This window comes from Neopsephotus bourkii, unplaced genomic scaffold, assembly GCF_033783945.1.
Source record: "Neopsephotus bourkii isolate Nb327-2 ecotype Australia unplaced genomic scaffold, CSIRO-AGI_Nbou_v1 NB_168, whole genome shotgun sequence".
In the NCBI taxonomy this organism is placed as follows: domain Eukaryota; kingdom Metazoa; phylum Chordata; class Aves; order Psittaciformes; family Psittacidae; genus Neopsephotus; species Neopsephotus bourkii.
Window position 1 is genome coordinate 2,933,208 of NW_026900684.1, and position 24,803 is coordinate 2,958,010.

Below are 24,803 nucleotides of genomic sequence, written 5' to 3' on the forward strand. Positions count from 1 at the left end.
CAGTTTACCAATTTAAATCATGACACTTGGCAGGCATCTCTTCTATTTATTCTCAGTTATGTCAGACACCAGCTTAAAATTTAAGACTAAAGCAGAAGCATTGTATTTAATTAGGTTTATCCAATTATGGTAACCAGTTCACCACAAAGACGGACAAAAGCAAGCTGATTATAACTAGGATTTACAAGAGAGACAGCAAGCTTATTTATCTGCTCCTGTTGTGTCTTTAATTTTGGCCAGAGAATGAGTTGTCAACTGCTGTTGCTAGCTTGAATGAAGAAGCAGCATTGGCCAGTTGAGGAGTCCTGGTTCAAACAGGAACAGGAACCGTAACAATGTTTAATACAAAGACAGTAAGCCCATTTAAATTAATGTTTTCTTTAGCACCAGGTGATGAAACACAATTTTCTTATGCCCATTAGAGGAAATCTCTGCTTCCAATTCAGTCAGTAAAAAGAACATCAAGAAAAAGAAGCATGAAGAGCTAAGCTGTTTCTGGGAGTCTTCCCTTAGAAAGACAGAACAATGTTGTCCATCTATGAAAGAAGATACTTCATCTAATACCTTATTCAAACAAACATCCCCATCCCCTAATGTCCTTTCTGTCCTGAAAGGGATGAAGATAATGCAAAGTCTGCATGAGGACAAGGACAACCACATATTCAGAATAAATCAAAGGTACTTCTGCCCTACAAACCACCAGCAGCCACAGTGTAGTAGCTTAACAGTAGTACCTACAGTTTCACTCTTATCTACAAACAGTCCCATGTACCTTTTGGGGTTGACTTCAATGCGTGTAACCTGGGTCTTGGTACTGCTTTCAAAGGGACAGGAGCAGAAGTACCATTCTGACAGGCTGGTTTTGTAGGCCATTCTCCATTCTTGATGACGACTGTGGCACTTGCAGCTGCAACACAGAATGACAAAGAACTTGCTCTAGGCAGTATCTAGTTTTAGGAAAATTAAATCCTTAAACAAGCCTGTTTTACCCAAGGCTAAAGTTAGGAGATAAAGTTGGAATAAAAATGTTACTACCACATCCAATACATTCAGTACAGACTGATGACCCGTAACAGCTCAGTGTATGACTGTTATAACACTTCTCAGAAATAGACAGACTGCTTTGAACCATGCTTAAGTGAATATATATGAACGTATTTGATCAAGATACACAACAAGAAGGTTGATATTGCTGTACAAAGTTAATAAAAAACACATTTCAGTTTAAGCGAAGAAAAAGTATCATCAGTACACAAAAACATTCTGACCAAAGAACTGTTAAAAACCATAATACCCAAGTAAAACTCGGACAACTCCCTCATGCAACACCTTCCCCTGTTCTCTCTCATTTGAGCTGAGCCTGTTGTTTTAATGATATGGCGCACACACCACCAGCGGACTCTGCATCCCTTCCATCCCCTTTGGGAGGCACTGAAAGAGTGTGAGCACAACTGCCCTTACCAGCTACTAAACAAGTTTTGAAAAGCTTCCTGTAGTCTCTGCTCATAACAATGACCTCCTCAACGACAACAGACCTCAGAAGACTGTCTACCCCCAAGAGAGCACTGTAGTCATAGAATCATAGAATAGTTAGGGTTGGAAAGGACCTTAAGATCATCAAGTTCCAGCCCCCTGCCATGGGCAGGGACACCTCACTCTAAACCATATCACCCAAAGCCTCGTCCAACCTGGCCTTGAACACTGCCATGGATGGAACCTTCACAACCTCCTTGGGCAACCTATTCCAGTGCCTCACCAAAGTCATACAGCAAAGTACTCCCTACAAAAAGACGTAGACATGCCGTAACTGGGAAAGGCCAGAAAATAACCAATTGCTACCTCATACCCAAACTGGGAGTCTAACTTACACGGAAGTTGCTACAGAAAACATCTGGATCTATTTCAAAGGAACATGAGAAAGATTTGGGTTTACTGTCATTATGAAGATTATTTTCCTTGAAAAAAAAAAGAAGACTGAAATTTGAGGAAAGCATTGTTTTATTTTTTTCTGAGGAAAAAATAATACTTCTAAAGCAAGTATAGATTGAGAACACTTTGGTTCAGGTACTAAAAAAATTACATATACTGACACATTGAAGAGTAAGAAACCGACATTACATTTACCAAAGACAAGCAAAATCTAAGTTACACTGGAATAGCTTGTCACATTTGCTTTTTTCTGTAGTCATTTGAAGAAAAAGAGGGTGGGGTCATATCAGGTTTGCCTCAGATTGGTGTTTTAATGAGGCTAAATTTTTCTAAAGGTAAGGTGAACTAGATATCCAATATTGCTCACTGAAAGACAGAACATACAGTCGTGAGATAATTTTAGCATCTTTAAATGCACTAGCATAAACCATGTAAGTTACGTGCTTCAAAAAGATGCTTTTTGCCCACTAATCAATGGATTTTTAATCTCAGAAAGAAGGACAGAACTTCTTTCTCTTTTAGAAACATGCAACTGAAGTCCTTCTCTTATTTTTTAAATAAAGCTGGAGCCTCTCTAAAAGCACAGAAGCTAAATACTTGAAAAAAAATCTAGGAACAATTCATGTAACACATCAATAACACAGTTATTCTATGAATATCCATTGACATGACAGAGGATTCAAACCAATTTGCTTTCGTAAAGGCCTGAAACAGTCCTTAATTCTTTCTGTAAGTCACTAAATTGAGTATTTTTGCTCAGAGTTCACTGCAAGGAGCTAACAACTGCCTACGAACTGCTGTGCTACTTTTGAGAAGCATGCTATGCAAGTACCACATTGGGTAAGTGAGCACACTTCTGGTGAAGAACTAGTCAGGGCACTGTTTTGTCCTGTTACAAGCTCTGGGATCAGCTAACCAGGCTGAGTGCAGAAAAAGGCAAATCTGCAAACTTTGGTCCCTATATGATTCAAAGGTGGTTATCCATAGAATTAAGAGTAGCTAGTGCAATCTTGATGAAAGATGGACAGGCATGAAGTTATCTCACCACAGCTAAGATCTGAAAGGTTTAAAAACTCAAGTCCTTAAAAGCACTTAGTCAAGTATTGACTGCAGAGAAATGCAGCTCCAGGTCAATTGCTAGGACCAGCCTTTTCACTTCTGAAACACTATTTCCTTTCCATGCAATTATACTAACGCAATTCGTGTTTGAATTCTTGTCCTTAACCTCAGAGTTTAAACATTTCAGTATGTTCAAACGACAGTACTTCCAGCACAGCACTGAAATTGCTATTTGTCTGCTGTTAAAAAAAATAATCAACTTTTCACTGCTTGAACTGACAGCTTGTGCGCAAAATACACTTTCATTAACAACATTTCAAACTCCATCATTTCCAAACTTCTCAAACAGTCTGTTTAGACAAAAAAAAATCATAAAATTCAAGTGCTCATAAACAAACAAACAAAACATCAAAAAACCCTAATACTGCCACAGGAAAATTCTAATCCACGGACATCCATAGCAATCCATAACAAAGGGCTGAGCTGACACAGCAGGACAAATGCTCTCTTCTGTATTTTTTTCCCCTGCTAATACAAGGCAAACTCCTTAAGCAAAACAAGCCAAGCAACTCTGTAAATTTAATACTCTTGACAGCACCACAACAGTTAAAAATTTCACGATGCTCACAGCATAAGGCTCCCATCTTGATCTTTGTGTGTCCCACCCATCCAATTAAAACATTTTAGGTTTACAAATACAGACTTATTTTTCCTGACATCACTGTAGAGTAACTGAAAAAATAAAAACCAAGAACAGCACCGTACTCTATTATTAGAGTACAAAGTAAATTCATGAGTTCTTTCCAATTTGATTCAAACTCAAAAGCTTCACTTGATTAATCTATAAATTATATGTAACCTATTACACTCAGAGAACCTGACCACCAGACATAAATCACTCATCAAGTGTAAGAAATTAACTAAAGAAAAATCATCTCACAGAAAATCAGCAAGTCAAAACACTGCATGCATTTACCAACCTCCACAAAACAAACGCTTTAGAAGAGAAATAAAAAGGAATACAACCTACTTCTTTTCCCAGTGATCGTGGCTAACAAAGGAATAATACAAAAGCTGTAAGATCCCACTACCAGCAATGTCAGTAAGGTAATATCAAAGTGGCTTCCTGAGTCAGTCGGTGGTGTTAGTGTAGAATTGATGAAAATAACAGGAGAAAAATTGGTTTCTGTGCAACTGCGGAGTCCTCCTGGTATAGTCATTTAAAAAAGATCAAAGCTAGCTCAAAGCCAGAGAAACTGCAGCCATGTCCAACAGCTCATATTGCTCTTGCTTGCTCTTCGTGAATCGGAGTGGAAAAAATTATAAGCTTGAAGGCAGGGGGCAAAACAGATTAAACCGGCTACCAAGTAAGGCTAAATAAGGAGTCATCTGTTTGGATACTTAATCTGAATACACTTCTTTGTTATGAAGCGATGACCCTTTCGTTTGTTACACGAGGGAGTAAAATGAAGAGAGAACAAAGCTGCTTAGGAATACCAGATACAATCCTAAACCTGAACAGCAAGAGTCAACATGGCTGTCACAGTAATCGAACCGACCTGATTACACAGGAATAGGCACTGCATGCTTTATTACACACTCTTATTTCTTTGAGGAAAGAAGTCTTTGTTTTTTAACAAAGACACTCCAGGGGAAAGAAAAAAAAGGGGGGGGGACACAACTCAAACACCAAGAGAAAATGTATTTATGTATGCATGTATGCATATGCGCATACATAAACTACAGACATATGTTATATCACCATTCCCTTTTTCAGCCCATTAAAGACAGATTTAAACATCATCTGGCACTAAGTAAAGGCCTTTACCCAGTCTCTAAGATATAACAGATGATGCAACAGCAACAGAATATTTAAATGTACTCATTTGAACGTGTACAGCTGGGAATACTACTACATCTGATAGTCAGCTGTGTGTAATGTCCTTCATATTTTTGGCCCTAGAACTCCCACAACTGCTGGTACAGACCTTTTGCAGAGCTTCAGAATCAAAGCAAGTTCTGTTATTCTTCTCCCTACTTATAATCAAAATGGAATTGGTTCAGGTCAGACACCAATGCTTACAGTTACCTTACAAATTATAGAAGTCTACACATGCAAAAAATTTAACATTCTAAAAGGAATTTGACTTACCTGCTTTTCATCTGATCTACATATTTTGTCTTAAAACTCTGAAAACAGGTAATAATCTAGTCCAAAAAGAGCATTTAGTACCAAACCCCTGTAACACGCTGTATTATGACTGGTAATCCATTCCCACCATCCACTTACTACACTACATGTAAACACAAAGAAGCTTTCACTGAACACAAGCCTCGCTGTTTTTGTAATGTTTCATTATGAAAGAGGAGCTCTACTGTAGCCTCTAGCCAGCAAATCAAAATCCAGGGTTCAAGGCTCCTTCAAGTGGCGCATCTCAAGAAGTTGTAAAGTAAGAGGCAAAAAGTCTGAGATCTAGAGCTGTTACGTACTAGAACTAGAATCAACACAGGCCTTCTGTCAGACAGCACTCCCCTTCAAGGGGATTATTTTTGTTTTCTTTTCAACAAGCAGTTGATGCTGACTATCAGCGAAAACTCATAACCCCAATAGATACTTACAGTTACTGCTGAAATGACTTGGCTCACTCTGGGCACTGCTGACTGATGAGATGCTAGGAGTTCTCTCAAGCACTGATCTTTTGACAGGCACTTTGGATTTGGTGAGTGGTTTACCAGAGCCAGCCCAGGAGACTGGAGTATTTTTCACAGAGGCATGCCTCTCTCTTGGCAAAGATCCTGTACTTGTCAATTGGGGGGAAGGGGTAGGGAGAGAAAATAACAAAAGGAGTTGCAAAGAATCTAAAAGAATTGCTTCTTCCATATATATGACCACAAGTAAAAATATTTACACATTAAAAATACACATAAAAAAGCCTTATCTACCTCATATTGGCATGGTTAAAAAATGCTGTAAATGCAGAAAAATGGTTCCAGGGATTTAAAGAGTCCCATTTTACCTGCACGCTGACATCAGGAACAAGTCAAGAGCTTTAAAGACTGGCCTTTCAGGCAGAAATATGCGTTCACAAAGTTTTCCTGCATTCTCCTACGTCTGTGTATTATGGTTAGCTGTACTAGCGAACCCATGAGAATATAAACTCTAGCTCAAAGACAATCCAAGAAAGATTATTTCATTTGTTACCAGCCCCAAACCAGAGATTCCTTCCTATCAAGGACAAACAGCACAAGAGTATCAAAGTGTGCTGTATTCACATAATGCACTGAAAACTGACTAGCTCCCTAGGACTAGTTAATCAGCACTCCCCAGAACCAAGTTCCTGGTGACCAACTGGTGCAGACACATTTTTTTTTATTAAATGCTGTTTTCATTTCAGCTTGTTGAATACAAATGCCCAACATCTATATTAATCCAATACAAAGAGTATTTATAGATGAGGCCAGTGTGCCATCTTCAGATGGGAGCTTGCTCTTGTACAACACAATTTCTGCAAGAAAAACTCTTTAGTTAAAATAAGTTTTTAGGTTTTTTTCAGAAAAAAAGTGCACCCAGATTAAAACTCCAGTGGCCCAAAGGAAGTTATGTACACACAGACTTGCCTGGCCAGCACCACCTTGTCTCTTGTCAGCTCCAATGTCAACATTTTATACAGTCCTCTAACAATTGAAGAGGTTTTCATTTCTACACAAAAACACAGATATGGCAGACAGACTTTTTTTCTTTTTTAAAATACCGTTGGTTTTGGTGACAAAAACCTGGTCTCTGCGTGGACACCTCATAGCAGCCTTCCAGTATCTGAAAGGGGGCTACAAGGATGCTGGGGAAGGACTCTTCATTAGGGACTGTACTGACAGAACAAGGGGCAATGGGTTCAAACTTAAACAGGGGAACTTGAGGTTAGATATAAAGAAGCAGCTCTTTACTGTGAGGGTAGTGAGGCACTGGAATGGGTTGCGGTTGCCCAAGGAAGTTGTGAATGCTCCATCCCTGGCAGTGTTCAAGGCCAGGCTGGATAGAATCTTGGGTGTCATGATTTAGTGTGAGGTGTCCCTGCCCATGGCAGGTGGGTTGGAACTTGATCTTAAAGTCCTTTCCAATCCTAACTATTCTATGATTCTGTATTTTGCAAAACTTGGGATGTTACTGCCATTTTAAAGATTGACAGATATAGTTTATCTTACTTGGAGAGACAACTACAGTGTTTCAGATTTGACTTAGAGCAACCAAGTTTATATTTAAATGGCATACCCTTCCCTTATTCCTGTCACTTTAAACCAAATTTCAGTTTTACTTAAGGTATATAAGAGATTACTGAAATACAACAAAATTAGCTAGCAATTCCACTTTATTCAACAGTAGTTTTGCTGCAGGACCTCCACTCCCTAAAGACCAAGAAATGATCAGTCTGCACTACGGCCAAGAAAGAGTGACGTTAGGACATTACACTAAAATTCAGGCAAGAAAAACACTTAGGCCCAATGTCTGCTTTTCAACAGTAGGTGGTGTACCAGGATTAGATAATTTGTCTCAAAACATACATTACCCAAAACCAGGAACAGTACTGGTAAAAGGAAGGTATGTCCAAACTATTTCCTAGTTCAGATCAACTCAGCAATGAGAGAAAAACCCTACATACAATATATACTAAACACGCATTAGGGTATATAGGCATACAGTACTGGTCACTGAATATAACACACAAACTTCAATGAGTCATTACACAGGCTTTATGTCAGACCTCACTTCTGAGGTGCGCTTTTACCACTTGTTTGGCATTACTACACAGAGCTGTGGCTCTGTATATGGCTTTACTGTAGATCTCCAAGACAAAGTTATCAACCATATTTTAGATTTTTTTGTAAGTTACAGTAATGGATCCTTGAATATCTCCAGCTCACTAAAGAGCATCCAGCCTTTGTCGTGATAGGAGAACACAAACTCACACTGACTAAAAACACATCTATAACACAGCACTCCAGACAACATACCTGAAATAGCTCATGTTTGACTGAAATAGATTTCTGTGACATCTGAACCTCATACAACAAATCTGACAGCCTTGTAACACACTTTCCATGTTGTTTTATAACACCTTGTTTCATTAACGGGTCAACATACCAGAAAAGTAATTAATCCAGACCAGGCAGAAATTCCTTTTCTAAATAGCCCCTCAGCAGAAAAGGTGCAAAACCCAAACAAACTTCACTCCCTCAGAACAAACAGAAGAAAAAAAACAACCCCAAAATATAAACCCAACCAACCAAGCAAGCAAAAAAAGGGGCTGCTATACAAATGCTGCATGTTAAATTCAACTTAGTAATTTAAAGCTTTGTATTTCCAAAGGTAGCTAAAAGAACAAAGGTAGCTTATCAGCTGTATTTTATTGTCTAAAGATGAAGGGTAGGTAGCATGCTTGACTACTATTGTGCTGGACTTGTTCATCCAGTTCAAAAGGTACAGGAACAAAATCCTGTTTTGTTCACAGTGAACAAGCATGTGAAAACACTGAATCTCTTCTTGTACAGTGTGATCCCTATATATATCTTGCAGCCAGCCTGGCTTCTCTGCAGATGCTGGAAAGCAGCAGTGCCCCAAGCCAGCTGCAAACTCAAACCCATCCAGTGAACGCAGCACGCTCTAGGATGACCAGTTTCAGAAGCAGTGAAACAGATGACCTTTGCTCCTTACTTAGTTCTTCTACTGCTTGGTGCTTTTCTATAACACTTCTATTAAAGTAATTACTTCAAGTACTCAAACACGCTTTTCAAAAGCCCAGCTTGAGGGAGAATTTCTTTTAAGTCATGAAACAAGACCATTAAGCAACTACTCTAAGCGTTACTTCAGTTTTACGAAGCATTTTTTGTAAGTACCATTCCCTAAGAAAGGAGTCACACAGAATTAAATGTGAAGGTTTTGGAGACAGAAGCCGGAAGATATGAGATATAAACAAAAGGACTGGAAACAACCACAAAAGCAGGATATTTAGTGAATCATTATTATGAAGACAACAAGCAATATCATCAAAGTAGCAGGCTTTCATCAGTTATTTAATCTAGTCACTGAAGTGGAATACTAGAAATATCACATTCCTCTACACTGAAGCAATGAGTTGGCAACTCTTTAGAAATTAAGTCTCTATGCAACAGCCACATTACTTCAAGTACGCTAAAATATCTCTTGTATTGCAATGGAAATAAGCAAAGAACAAAGCTCATTTTTCAAGAAGCTCTGAAGTCAGCTTTCAGATCCTTACTCAAATAGTCATATGCTCATATGAACCCTTCTCATAGGCGGTTATTGTGAAGAATAACTTAAAGCCTCCTTCAGTATCACTGGAGTCTTAAAAAAAACCCAAAACTGCAAGCTTAAAAATCCAGAGTGCTCTATTTTAGAAGTGCTAAATTTCATAGCTTTAAAAAAAAACAAAACAAAACAAAAAAAAATCATTTCAAGCATGATGAAAAGGTGTAGTCTAAACCTACTATACAAGGTCTTTGTAAAGCAAGGGGAGTAAATCTTCAAGAAAACATATAATTTTTTGGCATCTATTGAAAGGAGTAATAAATCATGGAATGACAAACTAGTCTTTTGTATTGTTTCCAGCATACCAATCCTAACATAGTTGTAAGAGCATTTATGGTTGCTATTCTGAGCACTGTAAATCTAAATACTAACAGATTCCTGATGGCTGCAAGCTCTCCAGGTTGCCTGGTTGGCCACTCAGCAATATTAGTATTACTGTATTATGCTAAATATATATACACATCACTGTTTGTTCAAGGAATCATAGAATAGTTAGGGTTGGAAAGGACCTTAAGATCATCAAGTTCCAACCCCCCTGCCATGGGCAGGGACACCTCGCTCTAAACCATATCACCCAAGGCTTCGTCCAACCTGGCCTTGAACACTGCCAGGGAGTGGTTACAGCACATTCCATAATCCTACTAAAGATACACAGATAATCTCTTTCTAGTTATCTCTCCCTTTAAAAGTCTCAAATTACTACCAAAATTACCAAAGAAAAGGCAGGACACACTTAAGTCACGTTGCTTGTAATACCTCAACTGATAAACAAACACGTACAAAAAAGACATGGAATGTCAAGTTACTGGTGGGTCTTGAAATATTAAGATGAAAGAGATTCATTTGTTTAGGGGATAACAGCTGATCAGAGAACAATTTACATTATTAAGGCAAGACCCAACTCCCCTTATGATGCAGACTTCCCCACTATTGTTCCCGTTCACCTACAATCCTTACGGAAGTGCTCATCCTTGGCACAGATATGAATCAGCAGCAAGCTAGTGCCAAAAACATAACCAGGATGCCAGCAGCCATGTGGGTAGGTATTGATGTGTTCTTCCTATTGCAGCTCAATTTTTTTGGACTAAAACTGAAAATCTGATCATCAGTGCATTATATTAGCAGCTAACAACCACCAAGCCAACCCTTTTAATTCTCCTACACACTCCTGCTGTCAGAATAGTGATCAGTGTGTTTTCAATCAGAGGAAGAGAACAACACTAATGTACAACTACTGTTAAATTTCACTTTTTCCCTTCCTATTTGTCCCAGCTTTGAAATGTGGCAGACTTCCTCCCAGTTAAATCCTTCCACTACCAGAGACTCTTCCCTTCCCTATCTTCCATCAGGCTCAACTCCCTGCATGTCACCTCTCCAGCACCTGGAAATAGCCTTTCTCCTTCCCAGCCTCATGTCCAAACTCACGCCTGCTCTCCCACCTCCAGCGGTGTCTGCCCCCATATTGCCTGCTGCACTGACTCAGTGTTAGGTTTTTCCTTCTGTAGGCTGAACCAGAGCACCCCCACAAGAGACCACATCTTCACAGTCATGCTGTCATCTCCTACGACCCCAGGCAGAGCCAGTCTCCAGACAGGAGCTTTGCACCAGCTTCATGGGCAACTGCACAGTGGTAGCAAAGCTGGCCAGCTTTGCCAGGAGTCTGTTGTAAGCTGTTTTCAACTCAAACAAACAACTCCCAACAGCTAGTTTTACACAGCCACTGGAAATCCCTGTTTGCTTAGGAGTAGTGGGCACAAGAAGTCAAACCAATGCACTAAGGGAATAGCTGAGGCAAAAGAAAACCACTAACTGCATCATGTCATGCTTTTCATTATTGTCCGGCTCTTTGTACCACGCACCCCTTCATGTTATACGCTGAGATTTTTTTTTTTATAGTTTGCAGCTTTTATATCTATGTTACCTATAATTATTTTGAGATTTCTGCTGCAGGAGTTTGTGCATTCCTTGCATGAAGGAACAACCTTCCTGCAGCAAAACATAAATACAATTTTCTTCAGAAAGACAAGGATTCCTATTCCTCTCCTCCTTTACCTCTTCCCTCAGAGAATTCAAAACTAACCAGTACAGGTGAAGAGTTATTTGAAGACACACTGGCATGTTCCTGCAAGTAAATGATGAAGCATCAAGAAATTTCCCTGCAGGGAAATGGAAATGGTGCACACCTCACTTCTTAAGGAGAATATTCTTACAGATGCATCCGCATTTCTGGCGGCATTGATACGTTGACTGTTAGTATCAGCCTCTGCAAGTATGATCATGCTTCCTGCTACAGGAATAACACATTAAAACCCCAACTGGGATAGTCATAAATCACCTGTAAAAAGTCTGGGAACAGAATGGCCACTGATGGCACCAGATACAAAGCTGACAGAATGGAATGCTCCCAGCGTCCAGAGGAGGGCCATGGAGATGCTCAGAGGGCTAAAGCATCTCTTCAGCAGAGACAGGCTAAGACAACTGGGGTCGTTCAGCCTGGAGAAGAGAAGGCTCAGGGGAGACCTTAGAGCAGTTTCCAGTGCCCAAAAGGGAACCCTGAAGAAACCTGGAGAGGGACAGCATGCAGTGATAGGACAAGAGGGAAGTGCCTTTAAGCGTAAAGATGGTAGATTAGATTAGACATTAGGAAGAAATTCTTCAGTATGAGGGTGGTGGGATATTGGAACAGGATCCGCTAAGAAACTGTGGCTGCCCCATCCCTGGCGGTGTTCAAGGCCAGGTTGGATGGGGCTTTGAGCAACCTGGTCTAGGGTGAGGTCTCTACCCATGGCAGGGGGTTGGAACTAGATGATATTTCAGTTCCATTCCAACCCAAACCATTCTATGATTCTTTGATTCTGCAAGGTGGAAGTCCACAGAATACTGGAAAATTTGGAAACTTGGGAAAAAAGATCATTTAATTTCATCTTCAAATGTTTTCACCACCAGCCCCTTATTCCCCCAAACCTCAGAGGAACACACCTAAGGTTACCAAACCAAAGATGCATCAATAAACTTGCTTTGACACATCATTCATTGTAACAGATCCTGTATTACCTCACAGACAAAATCCTTCCACTTTTACTCATTTCTCATGATCAATTTGATTTCTAAAACTAAACAGGAAATAGTTTATTCCAAATGGATGTTTTTATGCTGAACCCTGTCTAAGGCTTGTAAAACATAGCAGTATCTATCCCATGATATGAGCTCCTTGTTAATGAAAATAAAAGGAAATTGCTGCCAAAGTTATAGCAAGTTTTTCACTAGTGTATGTAGCCAAAGCTAAAAGCAAATTGACTAAATTGAGTTCAGATTACATGATTTTATGGCTCCTTTCTGGCTTCAAATTGCAAATTGACCATTTTGTACCTGAATGACCCACACCTGAGGCAGAGGCTTAGAGGTCAATACTTGGCATAAGGATGTGCATAGCTCCAACTAGCTTCCAGCAAACCACTCCCATTGAGAATGGTCAGGAAGAGACTGCAAAATAGAGTGGAAACGTCACCAGGGAAGTCCAACTCAAGCAATCACAGAAAGGATGACCTGCAAGGTTCCTACACCCTCACAACTTCTGCTGTTTTCTGAACTCTAACAAACTGCTCAGCTGGACAAAAGTCTTTTCAGACACATGGGGTAAGTTTCCCCCCCCACCTCATACTGCAAATTAGAAGAGAACAGAAGAGAACTGGTTATGAGACACAGTCACTGTGCAGCGAAGCAATATGGGTGAAGATGACCAAAAGAGGGATGACAGACAAGCTTTACATCATACTATAGACTACAGACCTTATGTTCCATGGAGACCCATGCATTGGTTTCATCTTTCCTGCACCTCCGAAGGGGAATATGGGAGTTTAAAGCTCACTTTTCACACAGGCTTTAATTACTGTAGTGAACCCCTACATATGCAATACAGAAAAGGAAAAGGGGACTCTATAATCTGGACAAATAATAAAAGGATAAATAATGATCTTGGATAAATCGGCACATGAGAAACCAGCTGTTCTGCAAAAGAAAAGGCATAAAAAGACTGGTTGAAATTAAATTTTAAGCCTTATTTGTGGACACTGGTACATTTCAGACTTGTTCATGAGAAAGTCTATGGACAGCCTTACAACTAACTCCTCATTCCAGCATTTTGAGAAAAGGTCTGACTGTTTCAGGCCAGAGAACCTGGAAGTTACGTTTGCCTTTTAAAATATTTTGCTTCCTCTTGGCAATTTGTCAATCCAACTTTGAAGAGTCACATGCTAGACAACAGGAATAATACAAGGTGAAAAGTGACTTTCACAGCAGACATGTTGGGTTTAGCTCCTGGGTCAGTGTCAGCACAGAAACTCAAGGATTGTGGGAATGCTTGCTGGAACCGAATTATTTCAGTTCTGCTTCACTAGTATTGCAAAAGGCTACACCAAAGTCCTGAATTACTAAGTTTACGTACCTTTCCAGCTGTATGAAAAACCCACTAAAACCATTCTGTTTCAATTTTCCATATGAAAAGCCTGCCTTTGTACAATAAACAGGAACAACACTCAGTAATGAACACAGACTTAATCTGTCACAGCTTGTTCTAGTTTTAGTTTTGGAAGCTTCTCTGAATTACATATATACAAGTGTAAGATCAAGCCAAAATTCAACCAAAGGAATTTCGCAATTATGAACTAATAAGCAAATCAGTATTTCAAAGTATCACTAAACCTGCTATGGTCTAACCCAACTTAAAACATACTTCCTATAGCATATGGGGCATTATTTTTCCTGTGCTTCAGTTAGTTGCAAAACACTGGAAAACGACCTTCAGTATCATCAAGTTTTCGTATGGGCTTAGTTGTACAAAATCTTCAAGGAAACACAGAAGAGATGTCAAGCTTCTCTCTACCTGAGCTTTCATTACTCTAGTTAAATGCTGTGAAAATACTAGCAAGAGAGAGAGTACCAATGGATGAGACATATGGAAAAGATAAGGAAAGCATAGGGCCATAACTCTGCTAACTGGGTATTGGTCACTTAAGTCAGAGACAAAATGGCACCCAAAATGTTCAGAAGTAATTGTCAAACACTGAAAAACATTTTGGTTACAATGATGATTTACATGGCTTCCATTAATTTCTGGAAGTCTTTAACAGAGGAATAGTATTTGTGATACGTTCATATTCCCAAATAGTTTCAGTTACATTTAAGTCTTGACAGAGCTCTCACAGCTAAGACTCAGTAACAATGCAACATTTCATACAGTGGGAAGTAATTTAAAGCAACGGTATAATTTTAAGGCAGAAGTGTAGGTGAAGTTGTAGCATAGCTGAAATCTTACTTGCTGGTAAAGCTCCTTTCTTTTACATACTTACCGGTAGGTTGTAATCAGCAATAGGAGAAAACACGTCAATAGTGAGCATTCACATTTTTAGATCTAAAGTAATTTATATCCCTATTTTATGCTGTTCAAACACAAATAAAACAACTTGCTACGGCTCAGACTGCTACAGTGCTTCCACTCAGCTGCACAGGTGGTAATGTGTGGTTGCTGGGGCAGGCTGACAGCAGGATTCATGAGTGATGCTCCATGGGACCACCAAAGCTCCTTGGCTTCTCCATTCCCCTTCTACTTCAAGTGAAGGACATCACTCTCCCCAAACCATAATACCACAACTATTAGCAGGTTATTACTCCTCCACAGTGGTTATGTACACCCAATTAGAAGGCATGTGCATTTGCTGGGAACAAAACCAATAGTTTCTTTCATTTCAGGACTGGTTCAAAGTCCTGAACCAGGGTTCTAAAATTACATACGCCTTCCAATAAAAACCAGGTAACCCAAACACCTTATTATGTGTCTTGGATTCTAATAAATGCTTTCCCCAATAGAAAACTACCATAGTAAAAGGCACTGCCTGCCATCCAGTATCACAGAAATCTACATGTTATGAAGAAATAGAGATAATTTTGATGCATCTCACAACTGTGACCCGATTTCTAGACTCTGCCATTTCAAAAACCACTTCACTACACTGAATCAAGTCAGGTTCACCCTTCAGAGAGCCTATTTCTAATTCAGCGAAAAACCCAAGTTCCAGCCATGTTACACCATTGCTGGCAAAAAGCAGTCAGCAACCATTTGGAGCTAATAAAAAAGTTATTTCTAGCTTAACGTACCCTGCAAAGAACCTCAAGAAAACCTAACACTTGAGATATGAGTTTTCCTCTCCTTCTGCTGTCTTTTGTCCAGAAGAGAATCGGGGAATTTCCTTAGAAGATACGTTTCCTATTGGTTAGTACATTACCACTGAAAAGCTTTAAGGTTTAAATCTGCAAGACAAAAAGTATTACTAAAACCTCAACTCCTGCCAAGTTGCAACGATTTTATAATTAGTGTTTTATACATCTCTTTTATTTCTTGGTTGTAGGGAAATTCCCACTTCCCACTTGAAATGACAGTGCACGACACAATCCACTGCTCACAAGCTCATGATTATACATACACTAATACATTTTGGCCAGATGGACTGCTTCTCTCCCTCAACATACACATGTGAGAGATGACACAGAGCTATACCATCAGAGTATTTAATGGAATCACTGCACCAATTTTCCTTCCCCCCTAGCAATCCAAACACAGCCAGCAACTGGTTAAGAATTAGCTACATTTACGTTAGCACCTCAAGAAGCAATGAGGTCATTAAGATTTTTAAGACTCAGATTGACAAATGTCTGAGCAACCTAATCTGAATTCAGTGGTTGACCCAGTTACAGGCAGGGAGGGCTGGACTAGGTGACCTTGAGAAGTCCTTTCCATCCTGGATTTAACTAGTCTCTCTGTAGTCTGGAGAAATCCTGACAGCAAACAACTGTACAGCTACTGAGCTATTTTTCTGGACTGCTGGAATTATACCAACACATGAGTTTAATGCCAAAGTTTTCAAATTACTTAACTGGAAGAAACAGTTACTCCCTACAGGAAGGCTGTACTAAAATGGGCAACTAGGTTTGGTTTACAAGCTGCTGCTTGGCCGCAGTCAGCATATGTACAGTTCTACTTCAAGAATCTTCAGAAACAGACGGGGTAGGCAGAAATAGGGGGAGTTTTACCTAAAAAGTATGGCCACAAAACACAGCAGGGCTTTGGTAACAATACCAAGTAACTCCTTCCTTTCCTCATCCTCGCTTCTCCCACCCTGCACTGCCATCTTCTCATTTGTGCCAATAGTGTGTTTACCAGGGAACAAGGAATTGTGCTTAAGAATTCCCTTAGCAAAGGATGTTAACTTAACCTGACACAGTTTAATGCACAGAGTCCTACCCTGCAGCACCAAAACACTGCATAAGCAAAATGGAGAGTAGAATGTGCTCGTAACTCTGCACATTGGAAGCAGGGCTGGGGAGAGGACAAGGAGTTAAAAAAATTAGTCTCATGTGCAGCATTAGAGTTCCGGTCTCATAGATCATACCACAGATTTGACATGTTGAGGTGCTGCTTCATGCTCTTACCTTAAGTAGCCTTTTTCCAAAAGGAAAAATTCAGAAGGTATTCTACTGACCACCGTAATTTCAACATAAAATGAGTTAGAGAGGGACAGGTTTAGCTAAACAAACTTGGGGAGTAAAGGGTTTTCTTTTCAACAGCAAATGACTTCTTATGAAAGTGCATCTGTTTTTTTGGTTGGTTGGTTAGTTGGCTTGTTTATACGAAGGAAGAAAGTTATTCCTATAACCCAGCCATACTTACATTTACTTCTAGTGATATCATAACTCTACTCTGGACTAATAACCTAAGAGACAAATATACATCTATATCTATATCCATCTCAATTCTTCTAAGACTATAATTACAAATAGGAAAACTCTAAACTGGTATTTAGGGAGGTGATGAGTTTTCCAAGAAATTGGTGGCTTACAAGCAGGTACCTAGCTCACTGAGCAAGTCACTCACATTAGCAAGGCTCAATTCAGTGAATAGCCTATATCCACTTTCTTTCAGGGACTCATCCCACTAAGGACTACACCAATATAGATTTTATCATGCTTCACCACCTGTACATAATTAAAAGGAGCAGACTGGACTGTTTTATAATCTTAGATTGAGTAGGTTAGAAAAAACCAAACAGGTTTTACTGGGTATAGCTGGGTGTGCACACTTTCAAAATTACACTGTATTGTAGTGTAGTTGTTTATAGCCAGGATATCTTTGCCATCAGCTATATTACCACACTTGATTAAAAAAGGCACTAACTTAGAAGAGCATTCCTGACTCACTACAATGCGGTTACAGAACATATTTTCCAGTCACCAGATTTAAATGGTGGCCTACAGACTAAAGACCCCCCCAACCTTTGGTATTAATCAGTCTGAGCTTAATTAGCAACTCAAACAGTAGTCTCTCTTTCAACTATAGTTTCTAGAAAGGGAGGACCTAGAGCTGTACTGAAATTAGGTTGAACAAAGTATGTTACGTCTTGAAATAAGGGCTCACTCCCACTGGGATAGCATACAGTTGCTTATCATAAATGCTTTGTACCCGAGCCCTGTATTTTCTCCTCTTCAGTCCTACATCTTTCAAATAATTCTAGTTCTAATTCTGCAACATTCTGTTATATAATCAAACTATAAATAATATTTAAATACTGTTTCTTTTATTCGTACCACATCCTCCTAAACAAAAGATGAGATTTTACACTAATGAGGTGTCACCTGCCTTTTTTCATCACATGTATTAGCAATTTGCAGTCTATACAGAATAGTATGTAGCACCAAAACCACAGCTCTGTAGCATTCTAGAAGAGCATTTAATATGATATCCTAATTTTAAGAAACTGGTTAAGTGGTAATATTCCAGAGAAAAATTCTCTTACCAGAGCTTGATGACTGAACAGCCCCTTTGTGAGGTGTTTTAACTGCGCCAATAGTTTTATTTTCACATCCTTTCTTCAAGGGCAACACAGATGGCACCGTTTTAACTTTGGGAGTTGATGCACTCCGTAGTGTGAATGGACCTTTCTTCAGTATGCTTTTCCCTGGTGTTGTCCCATCCTTCACAGAAGGCATCTGTTTTTTAAAAAACAAATGAAAGCCTAAAAGCAAAAAAACACAACAAAAAACCCACACACCGCCACTGCGAGAAGTCAAAGATCTCCCTTTCCAGCATCTGTAAGGGAACACTGACAACACAGGTAGGGGATCTGCTTAGCTGTCTGCTGTCACATTGTCCACATCCGTAGTTCAGAACCTCAAGTATCATCTCCTGAGTGGCCTTCAGCAACATCAAACTATTACTTTGAAGCTAATCACTGCTAATGAGAAACACACTCAAGAGGTTACAGAGACTACTTTACATCAGAATTTCTTCCTCCCCACACTCCAATTAAGCCATTCAATTACATGACTGCACCCAATCTCAAGATGAATTCTTTACTATGCAACTATGCAAGTTAATGCACTGACAAGATAGTTGTCCCGTACTACCTGAAATGTCACAGCCTGTACAATAGGTTTCTTAGTCTAGGTCTTACATTACAACACAAAAACAGGTTAAAAACTTTCACGCTCGGGTGCCACAGATAGAACAAATTCAGGAACAGACCCAGGGCAGGCTTAAAATAACCTGTTTACACGTAGTACTCCTCTACCATTCCTTCAGAATTCTTGTTCCATTTTATATAGGCACTAATTAATGACCACTCATGCTCTAAAGTTAAGCCTATATTGGTAAACTTAAAAAATGTACAGTTGTTCATATGCTTTTTTTATGACTCACGCTGATATGCAGCAATTTAGTTACATGAATGCACTTTCAACTTCTGACTCCATTCCTTGTCATCTTTTTCAGAAGTTCCTCTGTACTTTCAGAAGAGCATTTATTAAGTTCAGTCCAGTTGACTGGTCCACTGCACATTTTATAGAATTTGGTCTGTTGATATTTTCCAGGTACCAGAAGTACAATGAATAGCACAAAGGTTTCTTAGCAATGCAGCAAATTAAGAGCATTGTTTCTAACCCTCAGCACCAAAAGGAAGGAGTGAAGCAGAATCCAAGCTCTGAAATACTTTAGCGTTAAAACAGACCATCTTTGCTTTCAAGTTCATTTATGTTTTCAGGTTAATTTAATACATAATATTACTAATTTCTTCTGTAATGTTTCAAAAAAAACGGATAGCTGCTTCTGCTTTACCTGAAGTACCTTCCTCCATACAATGAGCTTTACTAAAGTTTTTCTTGCAGATCAATAAAGCCTGACAAAAACTCAGACAACACCTGTTTTACCAGTAACAGCTAATGCCTCCATTTTGCTCTTAATAAAAGCTGTTGAAACGACAAGCAAACAACAGGAGGCACTCCATACAGCAGCAGGACTCCAACTCTGTGTCCCTACTTCCCGAGATCTCAGTCGGCGAAATCCCAAAGCTCTTTGCTTCTTTCCCACAGTTCCTTTTCTTTTAAGCTTCTTTCAGAGTATTTGGAAGCAGCACGTTTCTTCTGACAGGCAGCTGACTCATCCCAAAATATTTCCCAACCAACCAGCACACGCATACCTCCCGGCCAGGAAGTTTGCACCTTCCAGCTGGCTGACTGCCCACAACCAGGTATATGCCCTCTGCATGAGAAATATTTCCTGGCTACTCTTAACTATTCAAATGAGTCCCAGTTCTCCTTTAAATAAACAACCTCCCAAATTATTCAAAGCAGACAGCTAAATTAAGATGTTAAAAATAAAATGCTTGACCAAGTTGCTGGTCTTCAGGTTTTATGTGACTTAGTATTATTGTTACTATACACACAACATTTCTGTAAGCAAATTTAAGAAGTGTAATTTATTTCTAAAGCATGTTTTGAAATGGAATACTGAAAATGGAAATTTAACATCTATTTAAAGTTACAGCACCACTAGAATTACCTTGATGAATGTGCATATTAAAAGGCATATTTCAGAAAATTTCACCAAGTTCTGCTATGCAATTTTACCAAAAAATTTTACCAGTTTGACAAAATTAAGACTTGTTTGTTTTTTTATTATAAATCTTAACAATTTCATTGTCTTAAAAAGAATTTATCAAAAAAATTGTTTATACCATGGAATAAGACACTAAGTTGCACTTGAGTGCAACCAGTTTGTAAACCTGCAACTTCTTCATTTCCTTTATTAGGGAAAGCCTTCACCTCAGAAATCAACACTACAGCTACGACTGAGGACACAAAACCCATTCCCCGATTTCCATTCAGCACTGTGCAATGCAGAATTCCCTTTTATCAAGTGTGCAAAACGTAATTATGTAAAGAAAAAAGCTTACCAAAGGAACAGAGTGCAGGTCAAACGTTTCATTGGCCACATCTTTTAACAAAGCTTCTTCCAGAAAGATTCCCATGTTGCTGCTTTGCTCACTTTCACCTCCAGCCAGGAAGGTATTCTGAGCACAGGGCTCCACTAAAGAGTCTGAACTTTCCATTTTATCATTCAGCATTTCTTTTGAGTTCTCTACACATGCTGGAAGCACAGCAGAAGCAGAGGAGCATGCCGAATGGGTAGAGTTTGCTTTGCCAGTGTCTTCCGGATTCTGTTTTAACAGAGGTGTCTTTGAAGCTTTGTGGGAAACATTTCTGGGATGTGTTGTGGCATGTACATCTTGGCTAGTGAAGAGGTGTTTGTTAAGATGTAGCTTGTGGGGCTTATTCACAGGCAATTCCACTGCACTATCTTTAGCAAGATCTATTTTCTTCTTCAGCACTTTTATAGAGGGGGACAATCGCCTTGGGGAAGCAACCAGTGAGGGCGAGGAGCCAGCTGATGGCTGGGGCGACTGGGGAGACTGTTTAAAGGCTGCACTGTCTCTTGACTGTAGAGAAGGTCTAGACATAACCTTTGGCTTAACGTTTTTGAAATTAGGTCTAGGAAAACTAACAATCTCTGATTTCTTTGCTTTGGTTAGTGTTGACACAATAGGAGACCTGCCCACCGTTTTTCCTGCACTTTGACCTGAACTAGCCTTACGTAAAGGCTGTCTATTATGCCCTCCTGCAAATGCCTCATTTGGTCTCAATTTGGGAGACTCGTCTCTGGGTTCCACCAAGGCTGGAACACAGAAAGTTGTATTTTTTGATAGCTCTTTAGGGGTTGAAGTACACAGAGCTGGATCACTTTCATCAGCCATAGGACTGAAGACCACAAAAGTTGCTTCACATTTCAGATCAGGTGTAACAGCCCTATTCAATTTTGGTACACTGTAAGATACAGAAGAGGTGTTGCATGTATCCCGAAGAGCAGCATTTCCAGAGATATGCTGTTCTCTGGTTGAGAGTTCATTGGTTTTCTTTGATAATTGCTCTTCATCCGTTTTATTTAGTGGGAGAAGGTGCACACTACTTACAGGACCATCCATGCACGTTTTAGCACTGGAATTCCCAGTTTCACCATGATCAGGCGTATCCTGTGAGAATTTGATTTTGTCATGTTCATTAAAATTAACACATGGTGATAATGCATCTTGCCTATAAGGATCTCTACATCCAGCAGCTAGTTTTACAGACTCTGTTTCTGTTTCCTGTGATTCGTTATCAGGCTTATCAGTGTTATTTAGGTAGTGCTTAACACCTGCAGGGGAAGGACAATAGACTTCAGGTTCTGAACAGGCATCTGGGCTTTCTGGAGCCACTACTGCAGAGGAGAAATTAGGTGTTCTTTCCGAGCTGGTTCTATCAGACCGCTCTCTCGTACATACTTCAGAAGAGATTAGTGTTTCTCTTGGATCCATGTCATCATTTTGGTCAGTTCCCAGAGTTTCACCTACAATATTAGTAACATCCAACATGGTCAGGTGGCAACATGTCCTGTCATTTACCAGGGACTGTGTGTTCTGTTCTGAAGCAGGAGGTAATACACACTCAGAGTCAGTCTGACTGTAAGGCACCGATTGTTTGATGCTCTGACTTTGCATTTTTGCCACAGCAACATTACCTTTCAGTAAGTTTGTTGCTTCTTCCAAGTCACGGTTCAAAGGATACTCACAAATCTGTTCAGTCATGGAAGACTTGCATGCAGCATCTGCATCTCCCAACAGAGCTCCTGTGCAGGTGTATTTACCAGGTGTCCTCTGCAGATGAAGTGCTTCAATACCCTGCTGTTTTAGAAGAGTACTTCTGAAGTCACTGTTATTTTCAAGAATGGTGGTATCATCTTCCTGCTCAGTCACTGTATTTTGGTCAGTCGAATTACTGTCTGTCTCTGCGGTACAATTCTTTAAAGAAGGTGTAGCTCTGTGACATGCGTAGTTATTTCCATTTTCATCCCTTATAAGTAAGGAAGACTTCAAGCCATTCTCTGCTTTGTCATCTGACTTTTCAACATTCATTTTGAAGGCTAAGCTTTAAACTGTTTTCATTTTATACTTATTTAAAATCCCAGAGAATGCAGATTCTTCTGAACTTCACAGTAAAAAAAAAAAAAAACAACCCCAAAAAAACAGCTTTTCTCTGGAATGTGTCAAGTGTCCTGAAAGATATTGAAAAAGTAGATCTTTGTTTTCATGTTTCCCAAGAAGATTCAGAAATTCTGGAATTAAAAAGAATAAATAAATACAATAAAATTAAAAACTATTAGCCAAACCAGGATTTTAAGATAGTAAACATTCTTAAACTACTAGGCCTTGAATCAAGTGCAGCCATTCTGACCAACTTTCTTAAGCAGATTAGGCTTTTACAACAATGTTGTCTGTGCATGCTAACTTTCACAAGCAATTTCTGCTTCCTGACTGCCAAGCAACTTTTGAACCCTCTGGTCAATTGCAATTAAGTGTCACTTTAGGGTTGCTCATTGACAGCAGTCAGGTTCCCAGTCAAAGAACAGAGCTGAATCCATCACTCCAGATGGGTGGTGGCGTTCAACACTTGTGCAAACAAATAAAGCCAGAAGAATGAGGACACTTGCCATCAAAAACAATGAGCAAACAAGTCACTGTTTTTTAACTAGAATGCAGACACCAGAGTGTGATGTCCTTAAATGAGCATAATGATATAATGACATTTGAAATTTGGAGGGAAAAAACGTAGCAGGACATGAACATCAGGGTTAAGTACACAGGGTAGACAGAATAATGCACACTAACACGCATGCTAAAATCTGAAAGGATTTGACTGTAACCACAAGGAGTATCAGAGTCCCTAAAGACTAAAAATCCAGAGCTGGCAAAACCAGAATACCTGATCTGCACTATCAACCTTCTCAACCACAGTGACAAAAGTGGTTGCAACACCCTGAGACAGGTCAAGGAAGCTACAAGATCAAAGGGGAAAAAAAACCTCAAACTACAAACAATTTCTGCTATCTTGATGTTTGTTAGATGCACTGAAGAGTAGTTCCCTGATCGTATTTTTGTACAGGAATCAGTGCCTGCTTTGGGAAGAACTTTAGAGAAGTAACTCTTGATTTGTTGTCTAACAAAGCAATTCAAATCCTCACAGAAACCACATAAACCATTTTGGAAGCCACAGCAGGGGAAAGAAAACAAACTCTTATCAGCAAATACTCTGGAAAGTGAAAAATAAACCCGGCACACTAAAAGGTGAAAGGTAAGTTACTAAAAAGAAGAATGCAACCTTCAAAAAGCTGACATTTTCCTTTATTTTCTTCAGCTGGATTCACAGCATTCAAAATAAATCCTGTCTCATATCAGTTAAAAGTATAAAGCCTTCCAGAGGGGCTGCAGGGCCTGCAAACAGTACAAAAGCCGCACACAAATTAAGACAGTTCTAGAACTGCAGGAATTTGCATGCTAATGATGGGCCAAACACAGAGTGGGCTCTGGCCCACAACCATGTGTTCACATGGGACTCCAAACATCTGCCTCAGACTGAGGATAAAATGATCATGGAACAAGGAATCAAAAACTACCAAAATCAGACAGCAACCTCCTCTTTCCCCAGGATCAAACAGCTTTACTACCTTAAATCTCCTTGTTCCTTAAGACTGGTCTAGATCCTTTTCCTACCCACTATTATTTAGTCTCTAGAGAAGCACAAACAATTTCAGTACCCTCAAATATGAGGGCACTTCCATTAGGAAACTTAAGGCAGACTCAACAGCTCTTCCAGAAAAGTCTTCCCTAAAGGCAGGGCAAGAACCTGGCCTAAATAATTTTCCATTGATTTAAGTCAATCACAGAATCACAATTGCTGAAAGATATTTGCAGACTTTGCTTTCACTGTTGTTTTGACACATTCAAACCGGTTTCTACTTGTCCAGGGACTAGCCCGTAACACAGCTTGCTCACCTAGGCATGCAACAAAATGTTAAAGACTGCATTTTGATTCAGCATTAGCTTAGATCCAACTAGCAGTCTTACCTCTTTCAAGAGCTTTCTCACTAAAGTAAACAGGGAACTTCAATATGTCAAGACTGAGCGAGACTGAGATCCCAAGAATTTAAAGAATGACATGTTAGCTCACAGCATTCGTAGCTGATAATGCCAAGGTTTTCAACAAAACCAACAAAAACAGCTAAATAAACCTTGAT

General features: G+C 39.5%; 1 protein-coding gene across 3 annotated transcripts in view; it reads right to left on the reverse strand.

The window, feature by feature from the left end:
* The window catches only part of MTUS1 (microtubule associated scaffold protein 1), an 86,914-nt gene extending 64,088 nt beyond the window's left edge, over nt 1–22,826 (reverse strand). The window contains exons 1-4 of one of the 3 annotated variants that reach the window (XR_009728082.1): nt 20,590–22,826; nt 18,157–18,349; nt 5,608–5,784; nt 773–907 (exon numbers count right to left, since the gene is read on the reverse strand). Coding sequence is in view for 1 of the 3 variants with exons in the window: in XM_061371096.1 (XP_061227080.1) it covers nt 773–907; nt 5,608–5,784; nt 18,157–18,349; nt 20,590–22,644 (2,560 nt within the window). In the remaining 2 variants the exon portion in view is untranslated. The remainder of the gene's footprint in view (nt 1–772; nt 908–5,607; nt 5,785–18,156; nt 18,350–20,589) is intronic. The other 2 variants (XM_061371096.1, XR_009728083.1) reach the window with 2 other exon arrangements.
* Nucleotides 22,827–24,803: the final 1,977 nt, after the last annotated feature.